This window comes from Cygnus olor, chromosome 10 (assembly GCF_009769625.2).
Source record: "Cygnus olor isolate bCygOlo1 chromosome 10, bCygOlo1.pri.v2, whole genome shotgun sequence".
Taxonomy (NCBI): domain Eukaryota; kingdom Metazoa; phylum Chordata; class Aves; order Anseriformes; family Anatidae; genus Cygnus; species Cygnus olor.
The window spans coordinates 4,744,120-4,764,212 of NC_049178.1; the positions used below are offsets into that span (position 1 = coordinate 4,744,120).

The 20,093-nt window shown below is 39.3% G+C and overlaps 1 protein-coding gene across 9 annotated transcripts in view; it reads left to right on the plus strand.

Annotated features, from left to right (window-relative positions):
• VGLL4 (vestigial like family member 4) overlaps positions 1-20,093 on the plus strand; it is a 91,898-nt gene that overhangs the window by 53,148 nt on the left and 18,657 nt on the right. For 6 of the 9 annotated variants that reach the window (XM_040569052.1, XM_040569051.1, XM_040569054.1 and 3 more), the window contains one exon: positions 13,574-13,763. In XM_040569052.1, coding sequence (XP_040424986.1) covers positions 13,574-13,763 — 190 coding nt within the window. Of the gene's footprint in view, positions 1-9,610; positions 9,630-11,723; positions 11,743-13,573; positions 13,764-14,224; positions 14,260-20,093 lie in introns of those variants that run through there. The other 3 variants (XM_040569056.1, XM_040569053.1, XM_040569057.1) reach the window with 3 other exon arrangements.

Genomic DNA, 20,093 nt, shown 5'->3' on the forward strand with positions numbered 1-20,093 from the left:
GTTACTCTGTTGGATTCATCTTCTGTGTGATGTGTTCCTAATTGTTATTGTATGGCCATATGAAGGAAATTAGTGTTGTCTAGTCGAAAGGAAACTAGTTTTATGAATCTAAATTATCTAGGAAGACCAGTAAATACCACACAAGAGCTGGCCGAGTAAATTAAGACTCTCTAGTTGTTCTGGTTATATTCTTTGGAAAGTAATCTGTTCAAAAGCAGTAGCTTTACAAAAAATACTCTTTAGTATATATATTAAAAAAAAAAAAAAAAGTTGACATAACTATGACACCTCCTTTGTGGTGGTTTTATCCAGAACGCGTTAAATGAAGATGGGGTAAGGGAAGTGCTGTGTGATTCATATAGGACAAGTTTGAACTCAGCCAGTTTCTTGGATTTAGTATAAATATTTATGGCATCGAAGGGGATTTTTTTTTTTAAATATGCTTCCTTGTGCTCCTGATCTTTTAGATGTCCTCCTCAGACATCTGGTGTGCATTGCTGCTTGTTTAACCCCCACCCTTCAGTTTTCATGCTGTGGCATCTCGGAGAGCTATCGCAGTCACTCTGTGGTCGGCGTAAATTAGATCTCATAGAGCCAGCTGGGAGAATGCTGACGTGCACACTTTTCCTGCTGAATACTCTAAAACCGGTGGCTACAGTTAAAGAGGTGAACACTTTGCTCTTGTCTTGCTGTAGGCATCATACCGAGCTATTTACCAAAGGTGTCAAAAATAGGAATTCCAGCATTAGCAGTGATATTTACAGAATGTTAACTAGTTTCTGTCTTTTAGAAAAAGTTTCTCTTATCAATGTTTTTGTATTTAATCTAGCTTATCAGAAAAAAAAAGGTCCTCTTCCTTCAAAAATACTTAAGTCATAATTTCTAAGACTAACTACTTGGAGGTACAGAATGCTTACTTTAAAAGCTAATTAGTGGAAGTACTGAGATTTTCTTTGTAGTACAGTAAATTCAACAGTACTCTCTTTGGTTTCAAGTATTTCGTAACCAGTCTGTTTAGAAGCAAGTGTGATAACAAACATTTTAATAGTCACTGTAATGTATTGTACTTTTTTTTTAACCCTCACAGGAGTCTAATTACTTCAGCCTTCAGCTACCCCCACAAAATAGCGAGTGTTATTCTTATTTACAGAGGGGAAGAAAAGAGTTGTAATTGGTTAAATTCACATAACTCAGGGATAAAGCTGACAGCAACAGATGCAGTGCCTTGACTGTAATACTTTGCCATAACCACTAAGTCTTACTTTGATTTCTTAGTAATCAAACAGTGCTTTTAGCTGTTTGAGATGTGCAATATATATATATATATGTAATTAATCAACTGACTAGAGAAAATTTCTGATCTTTGAAAATTGGACTGTGATATATAGACTAGATGCTTGCTTTCTGGATAGCAGTCATGGAGGGAACAGGATATTTTGGGCTAAATTTACTGTGACTGTGGTTCATCTATTGTGGTGTCCTTCTAAACTGAGATGATGAAAGCTGTTTCAGTGAAAGTAGTCAAGACTTTCCAGTTGATGCCAGGAGTGAGTTCTTACAAAGAACTGGGGGATAGAAGGATTGTGAGTTCCCCTCTTTGAGCCACAAGGCTCAAAGACCTCTACAGGTCTGTTCTTTTAACTCAGCCCTGTCGAGTTGCATAAAAGGAACGTGTCCACTGATGCCAGCAGTTAGCTTCATCTTCTCTTCACAAGATGAGCTGGTGTAAGAAACTTCAGTTAAATAGCTGAATAACTGTCCAACTGTGGCCATGCAATGCAAGGCTCAGCAAAAGGCAAGCTGATAAACCATTTATGACCTAACGCAGTACTTTGAAACCTTTTAAATTAATACACTGTCCAACTGCACCTGAAGTGGCTATTTGGTTTCATTAAAACCCAAACATGTCACGGTGGTATTTAATAGAGTGTATATGGGGTGGAACATCTTTAATATGTGGTGGAGGTTAGAGATCTGCGGATGTACATCATTCAAGTAAACGGGGAAGGATTTAATAGATAATTAACTGGGGAGTGATAACCATACTAATATACTGGGAGATTTAATTTCTGGATCCTGTGGAGCTAGTCTCATATGAATGGCAGGATAGACTTACAGATGATTTTTGTTAGTTACCTTCTTTTATCAGCCCATCTGCACTTCACTTCCCCCCCCCCCCCCATGTTGTGTTTTGTCAGGAATAAGTTGTCTTCTGCAGCTTTTAAATAAATAAACAAGGAGCCTGGAGCTAAGTTAATCAAAAGGGAGATTCAGCTTAAGATGAGTACTTTTAGGGGGAGGAAGATGAAGCCCCAGTTAAGGGTCTTTGAGAAGCAGAGTGTAACTTTGGTACTGGTCACCAATTCCAATCCCGTGACTGTAAAGATAACTTCAAATATGTGAATATATGCTTGTGCCCTGGAAAACCAGCCTTCAGTGCCCAGAAATCTGTGAGAAAGGCTATCCAGTCAGCATGTAATTTCTTGGTAGCAAACACAATCCCTCCCTCCATCTCAGCTTCCCTTGGAGAGAACACGTATTATAAGTGACCCTGCAACTTGGCCCCATAAACTGTCCTCCTCCTCCTCGTGAGATAAACAGCTCAGCTATGATTTAGACAGTGCTCCCATCTATCCCTTAGTGCCATAGGGCTCTCTTTTCTCTTGGAACCTGACAACCTCAGTCACCACATAGTAGTGCTGACTATTGGAGTGGCTGGGAGCATGAATTCGGACCCGTTTTCCCTTTTGGGAAGCAAATGAATGAATAATGTTCTCTGGTACCAGGTTTTGGACAACTGAGTCTTCAAGTGGAACAACAGTTTTCAAGCTCTCGAACTCTGTGGTTACCTAAAACTTTCCTGTGGATCTCTTCATTTTGATTTTTTTTTCAATAAACTACTTATCTTAGTTATGTGTCATGGACCCAAGACATGTTAAAAACTGCTATGTCAGAGGAATAAAATTAGTTTTGTCCTTTTCCTTAGTGGAATATTGCCAGGCTTGTTGGTGTTGAAATACAGAGTGACCATAAATCAGCAGAATATTGCTGAGACTTGAGACTTGCGAGGTAACTGACATGCAGGAATGTCAGGTAATTAACATGCAGGAATGTGAGGTAATTGACATGCTTATCTGGCTCATCTGGCCAAAGCAGGACAGGTGTTGGAGGTTTGCAGTTGGATCTGCAGCATATATGAGGCCTGCAACTCCAGCAGTGATGCGGGGCCTGGGGTGAGGCGGAAGGCCCACAGCCCGGTGTTGTTTCAAGTGAAGCCAGGAAAGCAACCTGTCTGTACCAAATGTTGGCCTCAGCTCTTTTCTTCCAGACGAACAGTGCAACAACCCTTGCTGAGAGCCGATCGGCATGCAGTAAGTGGCTTAGTCCCACCTTGCCCAAAATACAAATTGGTATTCAGAAGCCTCTATTTTGAGCACGAGAAGTCCAATTATCAGACAGGTCGATGGGCCTAGAGCTCTCCTTCCCAGTAGGGATGCATGCTTCTTTGGTAAGATTCTCGCCTCTGACTGTGTTGGATGTTACCAGGAAAACATTGATTAACGGAAGCACTGAGCTGTTAACTCAAGCTCGATTATTGCAGTAAGCGAATTTATCAATGGCACTTTCCAATCTGTTATCCTCAGGAGTAGTAGTGGTGGGGTTGTTTGTTTTGGAGGGCAGTCCTTGAAGAAAGAATGGTAATATTGGGGATTTTCTTATGTGTGTTCTTTATATCAGCTCCGCTACCCCCAGAGAAATTATAGGACATCCTTTCCTCTCCATCTCGTGAGTCACACTGCTGGCTGGGCTTTTCTAGAAGATGAAGCCTTTACAGTTTTTGGTTATTAAAACACTGCATGTGAGCAACATCTGAGGAAGTCTATTGCATTATGTCTCAGAACAAGACAAAGCCAGTGGGTTGAATGTTCTGTATTATTCAACCTTGTAGTGCTTACGATGAACTTAAATCTATCCTCTTTTACAGGCAGAGACACTGGCTGTAGCCCAGCCTACTGAGTGACTACCATCAGTTACAGTAAACCTCTGTGCACAAGGAATTGGCAAGCTGACACATCCTCCTTATTTTTTCTATGTAAATAGCATGATCAGAAGACCATATCTTTTTTTATCTGAATGGTTCGTGTAGTTTGCTGTTGGATTCAGAGTGCTTGACTGCCCTACACAGTTGTCATTTCACTCTTTCTTTCCTTCTGTAGAAGGGATTTTAGAGCCCATTTTGAAGGACAAGGGGATTTTGTACCGTACAAAGGATTCTTTGTGGAGATGGCTTGGAATTGTTCTGACACTGTGGAGTGCAGTCTGCAATATTCTGTCCAGCCTGGTTGAAGGAGCTCTGTATTCCTTAAATAAGTGAGTCCATTTCAGACAGGCTGCAATCATGTAGCAGAAAACCGAAATTGAAGTTTTTCCTGTGTTTTTTTGTTAGGCCAAAAGTAGTTTTCCTCAAGAAGAGATGTCACCTCAGTTAGGAAGAGATTATCACACTGGTGACCGTGAGGGCAGGAGCAGCTCCTAGTCGTGTGTCTGCCCACACGTGTGATAAAGGCATCTCTCTCCAAACCCCTTCCCTCCAGTCCTGTGGCAGGAGCAGCTTCTGCCATTTGATTGTTTGGCTATGTGCCATATGCGAAAAATGTAGTAGTCTGGGCTTCTTTGTTTTTTGTGGCTTTTTTTTTCCTTTAACGTTCCAAGGTCACTTGTGTGCTACAAAAGGGAATCCAGTCTGGGAACTTGGCACTAAGCTTTGCGGGAGTTGCACACAATGCAGGGTTCTTATCAGAGACCCTATTTTTCTCCAGATCCTTTCTGGAGAGAGCCACCTGTGCATATGTATTTTTCCGTAACATATTTTGAATATATTTGCTTTTGTGTTTTTATTTTAAAGATACAGCATTTATTCCCTCTCTCTCAAGGTCCTTCTACCTTCCAGGCAATTTGCGGAAAAATCAAATAGCAATAAAAGAAACAGTGCTTTAAAGTGCAGTATCAGATATTAACCTTCCTTTGGTAAGCTCACTTTTAGTAATGCTCTGATTTTTTTGCACATGTAGCAAAGGAGAATAATGTGAGAAAAGGTGTTTGGAGTATGCTTATAGCAAACTACAATAAAATATTGCAGTTTATCTAATAATACTCTCCAATTTCAATAAGTGGAGATATATATATATATATATATATATTACTTTTGCTTAGCTGATTTTGCTTCAAATACTCATGAAAGAAACAATGTATGATTTATTGGATTTAATGTGGCCATGTTACAGGAAAACATCACAAAATTAATGTCTGAAAAACAGTTCCCATAGAAGATACTGACTGCAAGGGACACCCAGTGCAATAGTCTGGAGTTCAACTTATGTTACAAGATCATACCCCTCTTAGCATTGCTTAAGGAATTTCAAGAAAACCAAGGTGCATAGTCTGTTGAGAAGTCGTCTCACATTCTTGCAGTGTGTTCTCAAATATATTCAATCATTTTGTCTATTTTAAGTAGGACAGAATGCTGAGAAAACATAGGTGTGCTATGCCCAAGGAAAACCAGTTAGGCAGAGCCTATGTAGATATGGCAGTCTAAAATATTCTGAGCAAAATGTGTTGCTTCAGATCTGAGTATCTACATTGCTGTCTACTAACAGAAACGGTATCTAAGAAAAGAAAGGTGTGTGAGGGGGGGAAGGTCAGCAAATGTTTTCTGCCTGCTTAGGAAGAATTATTCAAATCTGTGTTTTCACAAATTGACTTTCCTATTTGTCACTCTTTGCCACTGTGTGCAAATACATAGTTGTGAGGTATTTAGGATGTTGAAATACTGCTTAAGCACCTAACAGGTTTTTTTTTTTTTTTTTTTTCTGTTGTGACCTTGCTGTGACTTTTGAAATTTACTTTTGAAGTAGATGGCAGATCTTGTAGCTTTGATTGTTTCTGCTGAAAGACAGGCTAGTCTTTGATCTGTTCAGCTTTCCCGTCTTTTATGTTACACAGTAAGGCATTTATCTGAGTGACAAAAGAAAGAACACCTAGGTGTGGAAACTAACCATCATAGTGGAAAGCAACATCTTCAACGTGTTGATATACAGTTATATTTCATTCACATTTTTTATTGATTGTTTTACACTACTCTTTTAAAAAAAAATACTTTAATGCTGACAAAAGTCTATCTATCAGGCATATTTTAAAATCAGCGTATCAGAAATGTGAGAGAATGCCCTGTAACAGTTTTTCAAGTAGTTTAAAGGAAACTGAATGCTGATGATGTGTTTATTATTTAGGCTTTGCATAGTGGCAGTTTTAATTACATATTCTGGACTTACTTTCTATGTTAGGAATTACTGTACCCATCAACACGGCCTTTGTTTTTCACTTTCTCAAGTGTACGTGCCCCAGTAAGCCTTCCCATGAGGTCACAAGTGAAAGTGCCTGTGTCCTACCTTGAGCCACCAAGGGTGGAGGACAGTCACCTCCCCTTGTGGATCTGGCCCAGAGGAACTGAGCTGGGATCATAAGAGATTAAAACTGCAGGAAGGAGAAAGTACTGAGCACCAAAGAAACTTCACTGGTTCTGTACATAGAGTATGTGTTGGGATTCACCAGAACTTCTTATAGCACTTAGGATGCAGTATGTTTTGCCAGGGAATTAAATGGATCATGTGTCTTTCTGCTGACCAGTAAATACTAATCTCATGTTCTAAAAGCAAATACAGAAGGTGAAATGCACAGCTTGCTGCAGAAAATGTAAATGATGCTTTTCCCTTTGTCTTCATTTCTCTTTTATCCCCTGCCTTGTTCTTGTTGCATACCCGGGCCTGTGCTGTTGAGCAGGGCTAGGTGGCCCACGTTCAGGGCCGTACTAAGGCAGGGGTGGCTTTCTGTGCCCACTCTTACTTGGTGGCTCTACTTAGCACAGCAGCTCACCTTTCTTTTTATGTTCCTTTGTAATGCGTTGAGCAAACGTAAAATGGTAACTTGTTTTAACTTTTAGTCCCTCTTAATTGACTTTAAATTTTTGATACAGGAGAGCTGGCAAAAAGGTCAAGAAAGGAGTTCTTTGGGATCAACCTTGTTTTCTGAGCCAAAAAAAAATCAGTCGAACTGAGGGAAGTCCTTTTTTGATATTGATAGTAACAAGTATTGTGGACGTTATTGGGACTATTTATTGGAGATTAGTGTAAATTAGCATTGATTGCATTTAAATCTTGTCTGCCAGATAACTGGTGTCTTTTTTAGCCATAGTTGGCACGAATTCAGGCACTCTAAGCAGAAGACAGGACAATCATTTAGACTGCTAGCTCAGAGAGGTGCTGCAAGAGTTAGCTAGGTGGGCCGTTATCTTAAAGGGAGATTTTCAGAATTCTCAGGTGGTCTCATGCTCTACAATTAGACCTAAGCCTGAGTTCATTGTTGTGTTGAATCTCAACACAGCCCCACAGTCACAACTGTTGAGGTGTGAAAATTGAAATTTGACAGAGGAAATTAGCGTACTTGGGGATTAGTGTTATGACATCAGGGAGCTCTGCCAGACTGGAGCGTTAGAATTTGCTCCAGCCTGCCTTCCTTATGGCGTATCTGCTACCCTTTCTCCTTTCCATACCATCAACTTCATGTCTATTTACCAAGATATATCTTTACAGTTATTATTATTTTTTTTTACTCACAAACAAAAGCGTATTAAAAGGAGGCTCTTACAGTAAGTACCTGGTTAGCAGCGTGAAGAGAATTTGTTTCAGCCTTAGTCTGAGTGGCCAGCAGAGACTTTTTACTTCTCTCATGCTTATGAATTAATTCGTAGAATTGAATCACCTATTCATATAAGTCTGTCTATATACAGAGTATGTGCTATTTTCGTACAGCTGTGCTGTTACAGTATCATGAGAAAGAATGTAAGATGATGTAGTCAGTTTTTCATAGTACATTTGAGGGAGCAGTTACAATTAGGTTTGGGGAGTCCATTTTTCCATCCTATTACAATTTAGTGTTTTGTATACAATACAGCATTTTCGAGGCCTATTAAGTTGAAATTTACTTTAGCCTGTGCTACTTAGCAATGATGAACAAAGATGTGGATCCTCAAGCAACCATGCCTGTGCTTTGCAAGTGGTTTCATAGCACCTAAATTCTGACTCCTTACATTGTGCAGTCTTTTGGACAAGAGAGGAGGAAAAACTGGGTGGAGGTGATTGAATGCAGAGGTCATTATTTTATGTTCTTGCTTGCAATGTCAAGCATAACGTGTCCCTCACTGGCAAGCACGGTCAGATGGAGGAGCCAGAATAGAACAGTCAGTTTAATCACTGTATTTTGGTTTTGGCCATGGGTTTTCTGGCATACATATCTCTGCACACTGGTAGCCAGAGCGTGGTTCCAGGAGTAATAAGTGCCTTTCATATGTTTTGTAAGCTGATGAGAGCAGGCTTTTACCAATTTTTCTGTAAATGTGTATGTGATTTTTTTGGTTTCCTAAATTAGTTTTTTGTCATCTTGCAAGAAAGTCTGTAAAATGTGTGTCAAATACGTGAATTAGTGAGTTTGCTGCTGAAAGAAGTCTATCAAGTGTAATAAAAAAAATATTTCCAAGATCTGGTTTCATAGCAGTGTTTTACGATTAGGCTGTTCTCATTAATACTTAATTTTTTGTTTTTCCTGTAGTTTGCTGGTTTATTATGCTCTCCAGGTAGGCCTGGTTTTATATACTTCAAAGCAAATACAAGCTACTGTGACTCGTTTACAGTATTTGGCAGAGTATTTCTCATAATCAATTCTTCCTTAAGCTAAATCATACCTTTTATCAAAACTGCAATCCAGAAATAATGTAGTAATACAAAATCATACTTTTACTTAGACTTCTTTTGTTTGCATAGGGTTATAGAAATGTTCAGCAGTTATAAAAGTAATATTATTTGTGGCTGCTTCTTAGGGTATCTTTTATCATGAAACAGATCTACCGCTGAGGAGTCCGAAAGGATTAATTAATTTGCATTGGCCATGCAAGTGAAGTAAATCTGCCTTAAGTTACAGTCTTTTAAGACAACAGCCTAAATATTTCACGCATACTTAAATTCTGGGGAATTTCACAATTTCAAAGATATCGCTCCTCTTACAATGTATAATATGCTGTGAAGTAATACCTAACCTAGACAGTTGACAAAATCAGCCTATTAATTCAGTGTTACTACATTGTGATTCTTAGTGGTTTTGATAACTTACTGAATTGAGTAATCCACAGTGACTTCCCTGCTTGATATCTGGTATCTCAAATCAAGTGATTTTTGTCCACAAATTGAAAATTTAATGTCATTTTTCTCAATTCATGTTGGCACAGACTGACTTTTGTGTTTGACATAATGGAAGAAAATATGCAATAGCTTATGAATTGATTTGAGTCTACTTACAATTTAATCTCATCGTGATTGTAGGAGTGAAAGATGAAACAAGTTTCATTATATAGTATCCTCTTCACATATATATAGCTTTTGTGAATGTCCTGGCCTTTCATAAGAAATATTTCATACATCCTGATGCTTAATTTTGGTCTTGGATCAGTACAGAAAACTGCCCTTGAAGATCTTCATGTACTATTGAATCCTGGGAATGTCTGGCTCTAAGAACATGAGGTAACTCCTTTTACTAATGAGAGTTTGTCTGCATGAAGATATTGGAAAAAGTAATTTAAAGTGTAATGCGTGTTAATTAAAGTCTTTTAAACACTCATGCCTATGATTTTATTAATTAGTAGTGGCCTGAGGTCATGGTAATTCAGTCCAAGTTCTTAAAGGTAAAGACCCTGCTGATACACACAACTCCTGGCTTTTTTGCAAAGTTAGTGAGTCAGGAACTTACTCTTGGGACAAATCTGTTCGTCAGATCCTAAGTAAAATGGGCAAGGGCAGTGCTTGGATTTTCTTTCAAGTTTTTTTTGTTTGTTTGTTTTTTTTTTTTTTTTTTTGTTTGTTTTTTGTTTTTTTTCCCTTCTGTTTCAAGGTCTGTATCACGTCAATCTCCAGCTGGAAAGATGAAGCCTTTCATTTCTGGATTGTAACTAATGCTCAGATTTTATGGATGAATGGTAGCCAGCGGGAGAGAGGAAACTGGGAGGGGGAATAGGATATGGTAGCCATTTCTTAGTGCAGAGTTGCTAGGTCAGAGAGGAAGGAAGCTAGCTGCCAAAATAGCGTATTTTTTTTTCCCCAGTCTTTGGTAACTCCTGCAGTTCTCAGACATACTTCAAGACTTCTCTGGTGTCTTGCTGTCGAATCCACACTTGTGAAAACATGACTTTTGCTGTTGTGATGTTTGTATTGCATGGATGTTTCAGTAGGGACGCAGATACTGCTGACTGAACTGCAAGAGGAACACAAATAATGTTAAAGATTCAGCTATCCTGGTGGTGTTTATGTCTGAAAAGAGACATGCTGTTTTTACAATCATTTAGTTTGCTTGTGTTAGTTTGGATCACTTTCAGTTTAGGCTCCTAAGTGGTTAAAATAAAGAACATTCTTGCTGACTGCATGAACTTCTGTCAAGTGAGTGTGCTACTGCAGTACTGGTATATAGGCAGACACGACGTCACGTTGTTATCTGGGTTTTGCTTGTTTGTGTTTTATCATGTTGCCTAACTTTAAAAAAAAAAAAAAAAAAAAGAAAAAGGTATGAACAGTTGTACACAGAAGTATCTGAAAGCAGCAGATCTAGAGTGCCTTACAGCAGCTGCTTACTGAAACAAAGCAAGTATGAGAGGCACAATAAATGTGTTTGCTATCTATGCTTTCGGTTGCAGTGCAGACACAACCCTTCACAATAATGAATTTTGAAGACTGGAGTTTAGACTTGGGGAATTTTATAAAACACAGTTGTTTTATCAGAGTGTTGTTTTGCCAGTTGTATGATGCGAGTCTGGTTACCATGGAGTGTGGTCAGCTGGGGGAGACAAATCCAGTCAGAAAAGCAGCATTTTGTGTCACAGACTCTGCTGTGGTTTCTCCCTCTCTGGTTTAAATTCAAGTTTGGGAAGGAGGAAAGTAGTGGGGGAAGAAGTCGTCTTTTATTTAAGTATAAAGCAGTTCTAGCCCTAATCAAAATTACAGGCCACACGAGAACTCCTGGTGCAGAACAAATGCAGTATATGTGTATGTGATTTACCCCCATGTGCAATGTAGGGATATTTTCCCTCTTGATCTCACCCAGTTATCTGGACTCTTCTGTTTGGTGTTGTTCCCTGCTTGCCTTGTGCCTCAGGGTGGGCTGCATAAAGTGCTCAGCACCAGCCCCTTGGGTCTGCTGAGGAGGAGCTGCGCAGCTCCAGCCGCTCCTGGAAGGAGGCCGAGGTGATTGGAGCTCTTCCTGCCCTCCGCTGCTCGCTGTCCCCCGGCCTCGTTAAGCTGAAGCTCTGTTCATTTGAAGAATTTTATGTCTAGAAATTTTTGTCTTTTTTGTAAACCCCAGAGTCAGCCTTACATGGCATTTAGGTTGGCTGCGTTCTTGCCAGGAGCAGCCCAGGAGATCAGTAGGAAATAGATGCCGACGTGGAATTTGCGACTTCTCTACTGGAATTCTGTGTTCAAGTCTTCAGAAGTGATCTGGGACACTGCAGAGAGAGTGACTGTATATGGGCGGGATGAAAGCATCACAAACCTTAATTTATAAAAGCTTTATCTTTTGACATTGGTATTAACTTGCTTATCAAAGAGAGACTTGAGATCGATTCCTTGATTTCACCGAGACAAATTGGTATGATGTGGTTTACTTCTGAAGTTGAATAAGTTTGTGTCAGAACATGATCACTGTCTAGGCAAAATGTAAAGGCTGAAGGAAAAAAAATACAGAAATTGTATTGATAGGAAGATTATTTAAAATGAGGGGTCTTTTTGATAAAAGCTTCTCTTGAGATATGTCGGTGCTTGGGGGGCGTGGGGGTCTTCCAAACTAACACTTTGGTTGCTTCAAACAGAAGGGGTCTGGATGCCTGTCTGAGAGCATCTGCACTAGGGCACAGTTTTTACTATTTAGAGCTGAGATGGAAAGTTCCAATTTAGGTCTGGTGCCAGAGTCTTTAATAGAAATCATGACTTGTGGTGTATTATAGGTCAGTGTATATTTGCTAGTTTATATTATGCTGACTAAATTGGCAAAATGCTTATTTTTACTGGTAAACATTCAGGAGGTTTTCTCCTCACTCGTTCTTTTTCCAACAAAATAGTATTTGTTGTGTGTGGAATTAGGTCAACGTTTTATAAATCGTCTGCTTCAGTGATGATGTGAAAATGTGTGGTGGCATACAAAGGTTTCTATTCTCAGGTACCTCAGGACTGTAGATGAAGTTAACTTTATCCTAATTTTAGTTTTGGAAATTATGGCCATGTAAAAAACAAAATGCTTCTGGCAGCATAGGAAAAATACAAATTTTAAACTCTAGCAAAAGTAGCTGTTTCAGGGATATTACCAGAATAGGGAACACTGTTCAGTTTAATTCATCTTCAAGCCCCCCTTCAAAGCCCCCCTTCAAAGCCCCCCAAACTTTTTTTTCTTTTAACATTTCTACATCCTGATGAGGTCTAAATATGACCTGTGGCTGTAAGGATGTGAGTTCCAGTAAAGTCCATAACTGTTGATGAAATGCAGCACTGTGCTTCAGGCTACACATTTAGTGAGACATTTAATTGAAACCGGAAAAATACTATGGTCACATTTAATGCATGCTTAGTAACATTATGTCAACGTGTTTATATACAAGCTAATTGTATCATTTCTGGAATTATTTATACGTAACTCCCGCATGCTGTGAATGGCATTTTCTGATTAGTGTTATCAGAAAATATATAAAATTTATAAACTACTGAATACTCTAACACCAGTCTGCCTGGTGGAAAAACAGCTTTCTTAGAATTGAAATGTTATGATTCTTCTGCTGAAAAAGTGTGCTTATTTGTATATTGCACCAAACATAGTTTAAAAGTATGGAGAAGGACATTTAAGGACAAATTTACACTTGCATCAGCAAGTTCCATTTTCGCCCCTAATTTTTACCTTGCATAGTTATATACCAGAGAAGCTTGTTTTGGACAGCTTTTTATAAAAAGAATAATTTGAGAATTTGAACGCTTATTCAGTTTTAGATCTTGCATATTTGGCATAAATGTGAACTGTAGTCCTGGAATTTATACCACAACCATAAGAAAAGGAACAAAGCACATTTCATTGCAAATAGTCATGCTTTGCAGAATGAGGTAATGCAAATTCAATGTTGGAATGGCAGCTTGTAAGAAGGAATGCTTCTGAATAAAAATACTGTTAGAAAGATGTGTTAGCTCAGCATTTCAGATTATCTGGGGGTGAGTTGACCCCTCTTGTATTACCTTTTTTTCAATGGTTGCTTTGTTCCAGCATGAAGCACTAAGGTATGGCTTATGATGCCTTGTTTATCCTGCGACCATGTCTCAAATGTGCCTGTGCACAGCTGACATCTCTTTGGGAAATTTTTCTGCAATTATGTTTTCAAAAAAACCCGCTATTTTACCTGTTTTCCCTATTGTGTTCATCCTCACTTGTCTTCTTCCTGTAGGTGAAGCAGCTCTAAGAGGTGAGCCCAGAATGCAGTCTCTTCCAGTATCCTCTGCTCTAACCAACCATCGAACAGGCCCTCCTCCTATCAGCCCCAGCAAGAGAAAGCTCAGCATGGACCAAGGGGATGATGAGCTAGACTGTGAAAATGAACATGTTTCTAAAATGAGTCGAATGTTCAATCCACATCTGTAAGTGTCTTGCTTTTATTACCTCTGGTTCACAGAATCTAGTGCTATCCTCTTCATCTCTGTGCATGCTAAACTTTGTGCTAGATTTTTCCTTTGTTCCAGATTGTATGGAAAATCTGCACAAAGGCTGTTGTGATTAGATGGGTGATGACTCGTTTTGTTTTGTTTGCATACAACAGAAAGAAACAGGAATTAGTTTAACTTAACTATTTGTAACAAAACATAAGTTCTCACCTTGAATTTTTAAAGCATTGTTCATTTGTTCTTTGTAATCTGCTCGTTTCACTTCCTCAGATTCTGAGCAGTCTGTACTCTGGGGGTGGGGAAGCAGGAGGAGGAGAAACAGAAGTGGTTTGCATTTTTCAGAGGCCAGGAGATTGTGAGCCAGCTGCTCTGTAGTCTGCCTTGACAACTGGGCAAGCTGCAGTTGTTGCTAAACATTACTTGCGTGATTGCGCTCCAGCTCTGACAGTTGGATGTGGAATGTTTCATACAGGTAAGGTGTTGATGAGTTAGGTGCATGTGTTGGGTAATCATCAAATGCCATTCTTGCTGTGTTCTCATTCCTGGGAATGCAGGTCTGGTTGGCATGAAGTACAGGCTTAAAAATTCCTTTCATTCTTGACTGGAGGAAGTGATCAGAGCGGTTCAGCAGTCCAGGGCAGCCTGATAGCTGAGCACTGTTCCCTGCTGCCTCAGCTCGTACAGCCTCTGCATTCCTTACATTCCACTCTGCTGTGGACTGTTGTGTTCAGTCATAAGATGCGGACAGAGGTATTTATCCTCAAATAAATCACCATAGTGTTAGTCAGAGGCTGGGCCTGTAGTCTGCAGTCTTGGAATTTGTTACAAATCAGGAATCCAGCACTGAAGTAATGCAAAACAATAAAAGCTCACAAGCAGAGAGAGACTTCTCATTTACAAGATACCTTCTTCTCTCTCCTAAAAACTTAACTATTTATAGTCTTTTCTTGGCGCTGAAAATGGTGGTACTGGAAAGAACCATATGCTCTGTTCCTGTGGCATACATACATGACACAACTGAAGAATTTTATGGCATTTTTGAATTATTATGTAACTTGGTGGGAAAAGATGTGATTTATAAAAATTCATATGCTAGTGATGAAATAAAACACAGCTGGCAGTTACATACATTATAACACTTTATACAGTGGAGGCCATAAAAATAATGAAGTCTGAACCAACAGACTTGTGTGCAACCAAAGTTCTAAACTAAAAGATGCTGGCAGTTACTTCACGTGATCCCTTAGATATATTTTAAAGCTGCATACTCTTTTCCGGTGTGGTGCATTTTTACTCAATAGATTCTTTCATATATGAAATGTGTGTCTTCTGATAATAAAAGGCACTGGTGGTCTGTCTAGTATTCATGAGATGAGTCTTAATCTATTTCAATTAAACCTTCAACTGCATAGGAACCACAATCTAACATAGCGTACACAGACCATCTTTTTTCCACCATATTTTATAAGTTAGATTTGGCTGCAGCTCTTTCAACTGAGTATTACAAAATCTTGAACTTTTACAGTATAACTGAAATTGCTGAATACTTTTCAGAAAAGATCACAAATGTTCTCTGAATTTTACTCCTGTTTCCCTAACACCACCACCAATAAAGTTGCCTTTTCTCATGTTTTTCATAGTCTTTTTTTTTTTTTCATTCTGGTTTAACTATAGAAGTGAACTATTCAAACTTTGTGGAAGTTTCCTAAAAATTCTGGAGATGGGAAGTGTGTTGTAGAAGCTTGATTTGCTTGCACTAACCAAAAGTTAATTTGGAGAAAGAAATATTTCTTGGAGCACAATACAGATTGTAGTGACTTCGAGCTTCTAGAAGTTCAGTTTTGATAACGTTCAATTTAGAAAAGCAAATCCATACGCGATGCCCTTATCACTTATACAGTGTAATCTGGAGAATAGATGGCACAGTATCTTTGGTGGCAACAAATCCATTTTTGTGACTTGCAGTCACAAAGATGAGGTTCAGCGTCTGTATTTTGAGCTTTTCAGCATGAAGTCTCCTGAATGCACAGGAGGAAGGAGTTGGTGATACAAAACCTGTTTCTGGGCATAGCAGCCTCACCCAATAGCAGAGCTACAAGCTGCGCATCTTTGCCACATAGCGCTGTTTGAATCCTTACTCCTTTAGCTGAATGTCTTCAGTTATTCTAACTGTCCAGAATGGACAGATCTTTTTCATCTGGAAGGCAGTGCTCGGAAGCCAGAAGTCTTTAAAACCACAAGCATCTCTTGTTCAGACATCTGGGTCTTTGTGATCATCTTGGTGGAACTGTGAAGCAGTTGAATATTCATCCTCTTAACACCAGCATATTGTGGGTGGAAATGTAATTGAACAGGACAAGAACTGTGCGCTGTGGTTCATTATAGATGGCAGAATGTTAGCAATTTGATGTTAACTCCTAGGTACCAGTACCCTAGCATCTCAGTCACTGTGCATCAATGGGAATGAATCCATTTAAATGCGCTGGTTATTAAACAATTCCAACCTTTTGTTCTGAAATTTAAAGCTCTGAGATATTCCCTGCTCAGGTGTAACTGCCTCATGTATTTTCTTTGATTAGGTTCTTTCAGAGTTGTACTCGGGTTTACTTTTATCATGGAAAAACACAACTACTGGAGTGAAGTGGGCTCTGGAGTAGGGCAAATCACATGCCCTGGCAATCTTCTTATGTTTCTAAACTATTTAACGTAACTCCTGTGCACAAAACAAATTTATCAAAGGCTCTGTTTTTCAGAGGAGATAATTCTTAGCTTTAGGATATCAAAATATACTCAAGACCTTGCAAGACTAATTTTTAAAAGTCCATACTTCGTGGCCGTGTACTGGACTGCATTTATACAGCTTTTGTATTTTTGTGGTTGTAGAGATTACACCCATAACTCCTCACTTGGGAAAAATGAATACTTCCACCTCAAATTAAAACCCAGGCACTGTAACATGAAATTCCTTTATTTGCATTGCATACTTTCTTGTCTCTCAAATGCTTTTTTTAAAATGCACTCACTAAAGTATAATCCTGCTGAACTAAAATGTGCTTTGTACCGTACTTCATTTTCTGCTGCTTTGTAAAGGAGAGGCGAGTTTATTTAATCCCCAAGTTGGAACATGCCTCTGTTTTTGTATGACCTCACTAAATTCACCTTGATTTACAGAAGAGTAATTAGGAACTTGATTTATGTAAGAATTACAAGTATGGGTAAAGTGGCTGGAGCTATACCAGTCCTTAACAGATGAAGCTTCTTTGTTATATTTCCAAGGTGTATTTAGCATTTCATGGTAAGCCCGGTGTAAAATTAACCATATCTGGGCTTTGTGATGTAAGTGGAGTGCGAGTGAAGCGTGTTGTACCTTTAAGTGAAGGTCTCAGGCCTGACCTATGTTATGTGGGTTTCTTGTTTGTCAGGCTGGAGGCATTTTCTCATTTTCACAGTTCAGCTGAAAACAAAGGCCGCCTTATCCTTGCAGGGAGCTCTGAGAGCTGACATCAGCCTTTTCCCAGCAGGCATCATCTCTGCCTTAAAAGTCCTCGCAGGGAACTGAGGTCTGATAAGTTTCTGCTCATGGCACTTTGTTTGCCAAGGAGCAAATAACATCGGTAAATGCCAAGAGCACAAAAATCTTTTTTTTTTTTTTTCTTAATTTTTGACTTTTTTTTCTCTAATCTTTTTCTCTTCTTTCTTTCTTTTTTAAAAGAAATGGTACCGTGCTGTTTTTGCTTCTCTGGCTTTTACTAGGAACTAGAAATTAGTAACTGAACTGCATTTGGACAAGGGACAGTTATGGGTAATAGTTTATAGCTGTGGTGTGGCAATTTTAAAAATAGTTTGTATGCTAGCAAATTGTGGTTTCAAATCACTGTATTTACAGTTAAAATGAGTTTGTCACAGACATCTTCAAAAGCATTTGAATTTTGTGTCACTGGTGAAATTGTATGTAAAACTGACCATTTGAATGTGTTTTGGAAGAATACTAGTATTTTTGCTCTTTGCTTGTAGAGTACGTCGGGCTGAAAGTTAGCATTTTTGGTTTGGGGCTGTGTACAGTACATGCAGTACTATGAATGAAATGTTTCTGTTGATCTGTTGGTCTCAATTGCTGTTTGGCATGGTGGCATAGGATCACAATATTACTTTCTACATGAAAATTACCATTACAAAATTTTGCAGCCGTTAAGTTAGAAGGCAAAGGCAGCGCCAGGGGCGGCTCAGGCTGGGCCTGAGGAAAGGTTTCTTCACCATGGGGTGGCTGGCGCAGGCTGCTGGGGAGGTGGCTGACGGATGCCCCGGGCCTGGCGGTGCTCAGGAGGCATTTGGTGATGCCCTTAGTGATAGGCCTCAACTTTTGGTTAGCTCTGCAGTGGCCAGGCGGTTGGACTCGATCTTTGAAAGTCTCTTCCAACTGAACTGCTCTGTTCTATTCTAAAAGAAAGGTCTACACATGAATAATTTAATGTGTATCGCTTAAGATAATGTTTAGTTTTAGACCTAGCCAAGCAGACCCAGACACTTCTGTTTCAAATTATAGGTTGTGTCTTCACTTTTGTTACAATGAAGAACCATGGCAAATCTGATTCATAAAGCCAGGCTAGATTCCTGGAGTTTGGAAGCTGCCGTTGTGTATCACAAGTTTCTTACCATGAATATCCAATGGAGTTTGCTTACTTTAATATAACACTATAGCAGAAATTACCTTGGCGCCATTTTTTTTAAATCTGTCTTAAGCTGTCCTAGAAGTTACCTGGATTTGCAAATCACAGAAAAATTCAGGTTAGGCCTCAGGAAATCATTTCATCCAGCCTCCTGCTCAAAGCAGGCTCAGCTGTGTTCTCTGCAAGCATGTAGTAGCTCAAGACAAGGAATTTTGTGTAAGATCTGAAGTACTTAATAAACAATATTCCTTTTTATAGGAGGACCCCATTACTTTCCTCCATACTGTTTTCTGAGCTGGGCTGAGAATGCAGGGTTGAAATGCTCTGCAGAAAATCAGGTCCCTGTGGTGGCAGAGGCTGGCTTCAGCTCCAAGCAGGGCTTGAAAAGATTTAGAACTGGGTTGCAGAGGTAGTGTGGCAGTTTTTAGAAATGGTCTTAGCTGCTAACTACCCCTTTTTTGTTTCCAAAATTCGTGGGATATTAAGAAGTATGTTTACAATGTCATTTTATTGTGACAAATTGGAATTAGGAAAACAAAACAACTCAGAACACCCAATGTCTCTCATTTGCTTGCAGGCATCTTCACTCACTACTTCTGACATGAATATATATGCCTTTAAAGTATTTTAGGGATTAACCTGGTGTTTTCAAAGAGATTCTGCTAAACCTGAAATTCGCTGTACTTCTAGTGAAACTGGTACAATGTGGCTGTCGTTGATTACAGTGGTCAAAGGATTACATAGCAGGTTTCAAATTGCTTTTCCAAGTTTTTTCTTTTGTCTTTTTTTGTCCTTTCTCCAATGCATTCCTTGAATGATGGACCAAACCAAAACCAACTGGATATATTTTCCTAATTATTAATGGAGATCACTCACTACACAAAATTCTTCTTTCCAACAAATGTAGATTAAATTGAACCTTCATAGACTGACTTGAAAGAGCTAATGTGTCTGAGTTAATATTTAACACTGAGTTTTACAGAAGTTCTTTACCAAGGGGGCATTTCAGAAAATACTCAAGTCCCTTTCAGTTCAGAAGCCTGTAGCTAAACACGTGTGAAAGGCTGGGTATGGACGGTTTCAGGGTTAAAAATTAAAAATTTTGACAGATCAGATCTTTCTGTGCACAACCGATAGGCTCTCAGTCAAAATTTGGAACTATTTTGTAAGTATTTGGAGAGAAACAAACAAACAAAAAAAACAGGCAGGATTAGTTCAGGTCTCTCCACTCCTCACGTGTCTCCAGTTGCAAATGGAAAGGTTTTGTTAGCTAGTTCCAGAACCCTACTTCTATATAATGTTTTCCACTTTAATCTTCCTTCTTTTCGTAAAGTAGCATGACGCTTCCATAGGCATTTGTACGTTGAGTCTCCAGGCTGCCCTGGGAGGTGAAGAGCTGTGTCATCATTTCAGAGGCACCAGCGCAGCGCAGGGCCTAACCCGCTCACCGGAGCAACAAGGCAGCCTGTGTGTGCAGGAACAGAACACGCATCCCTCGAGCCCTGCTGTTGGTTTTTTATCCCAAGGGGCCATTCTTTGTTTTCATTAATGGGGAATTTTACATCGCAGAAGTTATGTATCTACACCGGGGTGAAATTCAACACCGGGCCAAAAGCCGGATATCTAGCGAGAGGCAAGA